The following is a 4128-nucleotide window of genomic DNA, read 5'->3' as shown; positions in this document are numbered from 1 at the left end:
AACAGCAACCATATTTTGTTAATGAATTAATTCGCCCAGTAGTATTTGTCTCGCCGTTTAGCCTCCACTTATGTAATGAGTTTTGTAAATAGTCTATGTTTAATACTCCTAATTAGTATCTAAACATTCGATGTGACACCTTCTAAAAATAAGCAAAGGGAACCATACGACCCCTTAGTTCTGCACCACCCAACTTAGTTCCGGTCGAGCTAGTGGAGCGCTTTTTAAATGTGGGAACCAAGGGGCTGCTTGGTTTCCAACCACGGTTTGCCACAGCCACAGTGGTGCTACGGAATAGTGCTCACATGCATTTGGAGCAGGTTTTTTGAGATGCCAATTTACTGCAGGTTGGTGGGACCAACGTGGCATTTAGTGACCACCAACCAAGCAGCCTCCAAATGTCTCCATTGTTCCTTTATAAAAAAATCTCTACAAGCTAGCTAAGATGGAATCGCTCGATCTCTAGAAAAATTTAGAATGAGTCAAACGATGACACGGTGAGGTCAATTGCCCGGACAAATGGAAGATGCATGGAGCCAACGCTGAGACTCTTCGCATACTCAAACCACTTGGTGGTACTCCTACAACTTTATCGCTGAATAGTCAAATGTTGAGCAGCCCTGGTACACTAATTGAGCACGCTCTTCTTCCAGGCTTGAGTTCAGATCATTATATAATGATACATGATACCATACGGGATAAGTGCGTGATGTGTTGGGTCAATCCACTGCGCTACGTTTGCGGCGCGACAGCCCAGTGTGCAGTGGAGGATTTGCGCTTTCGCAGTGGTAGCGAACCCAGCCGTGCACCGAAAGCTCCATTCCTTCATCACAGCAAAATAATAATACACTCAATATCGATCATGACGTAACAACAATGGGTTAGGTTTTAGTCCGTGTTAATTCTACGTCTCGCATTGTTCCTAGGCAGGAGTTGACACACGCATTCGGTTTTCTGTGTGAAAGAAATCGCAGCCGCCTTGTACGAAAAATAACAACGAATAGCGTCACTCTCACCTGAGGCTGAAAGCTTCAAATAAACCATGCATAGCGCTTTCTTTAATTGAAAAAAATCCCGAGAGGAAGAAAGCGTCATTTGTAATTTTTTTAGTAGTGAGAAAGCGTCCTTTATATTTGTTGCCTGTCCTTTGGCCCGCACATTAACACTACTTACTGATAAAAAAATGTGTTAGGACCTGTTTGGCAACCAAGTGTTAAAGTTTAACACCTCCCGAGCTTCCTCTTCTCGTTTTGATGATGCACATCGGATGTTTGGATGCTAATTAAGAGTATTAAACATAGGCTAATTACAAAACTAATTGCACAGATGGAGTGTAATTCACGAGACGAATCTATTAAGCCTAATTAGTCCATGATTTGACAATGTGGTGCTACAGTAACCAATTGCTAATGATGGATTAATTAGGCTTAATAGATTCGTCTCGCGAATTAGCACAGGGTTCTGCAATTAGTTTTATAATTAGCTCATGTTTAGTTCTCCTAATTAGCATCCGAACATCCGATGTGACACTGTTAAATTACATTCGCTAGGACGCCGCACCGTAATTTGACCTTGTCCCACTGAATTATTGAGCCCTTGTACGCTACGGTCCAGCAGTAGTACACCCGGCCCGGCCGAGTGACAGTGCTTTGCACCGGAGCCTTAACGAACCAGGCTCAAGCTTCCGGGAAGCTCCAATGCTCGATCTGCAGGGCAGTGCATTGATTCCCATGTCACTACCACAGCTTGTTCCCTCCGTCACCGTCAGGTCAGGTATTATGATTTATCGTCTAATAAAATTTGCAGCAAATCTCTTGCCGTCAAGTCAGGTGTTGATGAGGAGAGGAACGGAGTAAGATATTCCAAAGGTCAGGTGTCGCCTTTTAAAAAGCCAGCACCGGCCTAGCTCGTTACTAGCAGGAGCAGTAGCTGCTAGTGGAATGCTTCAAATATGAATTGCCTCATACATCCCCTTCACTGTTGGTTATGTTTCCATGGGCAAATTGGAATCGGCCTCTAGAACAATCTACCTTTAGATTTCTTTAACAGGGGTCAAATGGTGACACACAATACGGTCCCATTACGGACATGCATGATCTAGCTTTTAATAGTCTATTCACCAGCTCTAATCATATCGGCACGCTCGATCTTCGACCATGCCAGTACAGTAACACACAGGATGAGTGCGTGATCTGTTATGTTAATCCACTGCACTGCGTGGTTACGTCTGCAGTGACAGCATAGTCCAGTGTGCAGCGCATACTATATGCATACAATGCAACTAACAGCCGTGCCGTGGATTCGCAGCCGTCCCTAGGGCTAAAAGCCGGTTTTGTTATTGCTACCGAAAGCTCCGTGAAAGGCTGCAAAGATCGGCCGATCGTGGCCTGCAATTAACAATGGGTTAGGTCTTAATCCGGCGTGTGTTAGGACAACAAGAGCTAGCGGAGCACTTCAGTTCAAAGCGGCCCCCTTTTTTAAACGGAGTGCAACTTGGCGACGAGACGAATCGATCGCCAGTTTGCTGGTATGTGTTCACTCGTAGCCGCATCTGTCCCTCAGCTAATCCTTCGTCGACTCTGACGAACAAAAATTACTTCTACGTACCGACAGAAGTTGGCATACGTTCACAGCATACTGTGACAGTTGGATTGAAAGTCGTAGAAGCGACTTGCGTTTCCCTGTGCGAAAAGTCGTAGCCGCCATGTTCGAAAATATAACGAACTGTTTGCATTGGATCGCTCTCAGGTCTCACCTGACGCTGAAAGCTCTGAAATAACAACCCGGGGACTTCATTCTCTGAACGGAACTCAATTATTTCCGGAGGAATCAGTCTCATCTGTTGTCCCTCCTTGGCCCGCACGTTAGCTCGACTAAAAATCAGGGCCGTTGCCCGTTGCTCAACTGTGCGGTATGCAAAAGTAGGATAGCTACCGAGACCCTGCCCTGTGCAGTAACGGAGGATTTTGGTTCCGTTCGCTTCAGCTTATCAGCCGACTTATCAGCCATCGAACAATATTTTTTTCTCACAACAAATCAATCGTTTCAACTTTTCAGCCAGCTTATAAGTCCAGCCGAACAGTTCTTTGTTTCTGCTACCGGAGGAACAGAGACAAGAGAGCACACACGGGCACAGTGGTCAAACGTTCAAACACGTCGAGGTGGTCGGTCAAATAATCTTCTGGGGTCCATCACATGTGGGGACATCTTTTTTCAGAGAAATGAAATTTCTACCAGAGAGAATGACACATGCTGATAGCTGGTTGCGATTTTTTCTTGACGTCAGCTTCAGCCTGATCCGTGGAGTGGAGTTGTGGAAATTCTTTTTGTGGAAGATAGAAGTTGACACTTCTCTCTGTTTATCTTCAAGTCCGTCAGCTGTGTAGGTAACTAGGAAGAACGGCGCGCTCCGCTGCGCCCGTATAACCAGCACCCCGACGGCGGAGGCGGCAGGCGCGGCGCAGCCAGGTCGTCCCCGGCCCCGGCGGCGGAGGCAGCAGGCGCAGAGGCCGGCGTGGCCACCTCGGTCCCGCCCCTGGCGGCGGCGGAGGCGGCCGGCGCGACCCCGGCGGGAGCGAGCCGCCGCCCCAGCGGCGGGGGTGGCCGGTCGGCTCCACCCGACGGCAAGGCCGACCGGCTCCGACTCGGCGGCGGACCCGGCGGCGCGGCGGCCTAGCTGCGCGGTCCCGGCGGCGCGGGCTTGCCGACCGGCCCTGACCCCGGCGGCGGACCCAGCGGCGCGGCGGCCCCGACCCCGGCGGCGTGGTCGGCCGGCTCCGGCGGAGGGGAGGAGGTGGGAGTCGAGGAGCGCGAGGATACTGTCGCAGATGCGGGCGAAGTCGGCCTCGATCTTGGAGCGGTAGGCGCGGGTGGAGGCGGCGTGGGCCTCGTTCCCGCGGCCCTCCTCCTTCTGCTCGATGGAGGAGATGATCCGCCACGACGCCCTGCGGGCGCCGATGACGTTCTTGTAGGCGACGGACAGCAGGTTGCGCTCCTCGACGGAGAGCTCCTCCCCGCCGCCGGCCCCGCCCGCGGACCGCGGACCGCGCCACGAGCTCCACGAACTCCACCATCTCTCGTACCGCTCCGCCAGCTTCGCGATGTGCACGCTCTCCTCCCGTGTCGACT

At 50.9% G+C, this 4128-nt stretch overlaps 1 protein-coding gene across 1 annotated transcript in view; it reads right to left on the bottom strand.

Annotated features, from left to right (window-relative positions):
- Positions 1 to 2949: 2949 nt before the first annotated feature.
- LOC101757272 (14-3-3-like protein B) overlaps positions 2950 to 4128 on the bottom strand; it is a 4242-nt gene continuing 3063 nt past the window's right edge. Inside the window, exon 2 of the mRNA XM_022824988.1 lies at positions 2950 to 4126. Within this exon, the coding sequence (XP_022680723.1) occupies positions 3170 to 4126 (957 nt within the window). The 3' untranslated portion in view covers positions 2950 to 3169. The remainder of the gene's footprint in view (positions 4127 to 4128) is intronic.

Source organism: Setaria italica, chromosome III, assembly GCF_000263155.2.
Source record: "Setaria italica strain Yugu1 chromosome III, Setaria_italica_v2.0, whole genome shotgun sequence".
Classification (NCBI taxonomy): Eukaryota; Viridiplantae; Streptophyta; class Magnoliopsida; order Poales; family Poaceae; genus Setaria; species Setaria italica.
Note: the sequence above shows the minus strand (reverse complement) of the source record. Positions and strands in the feature narration are given on the sequence as shown.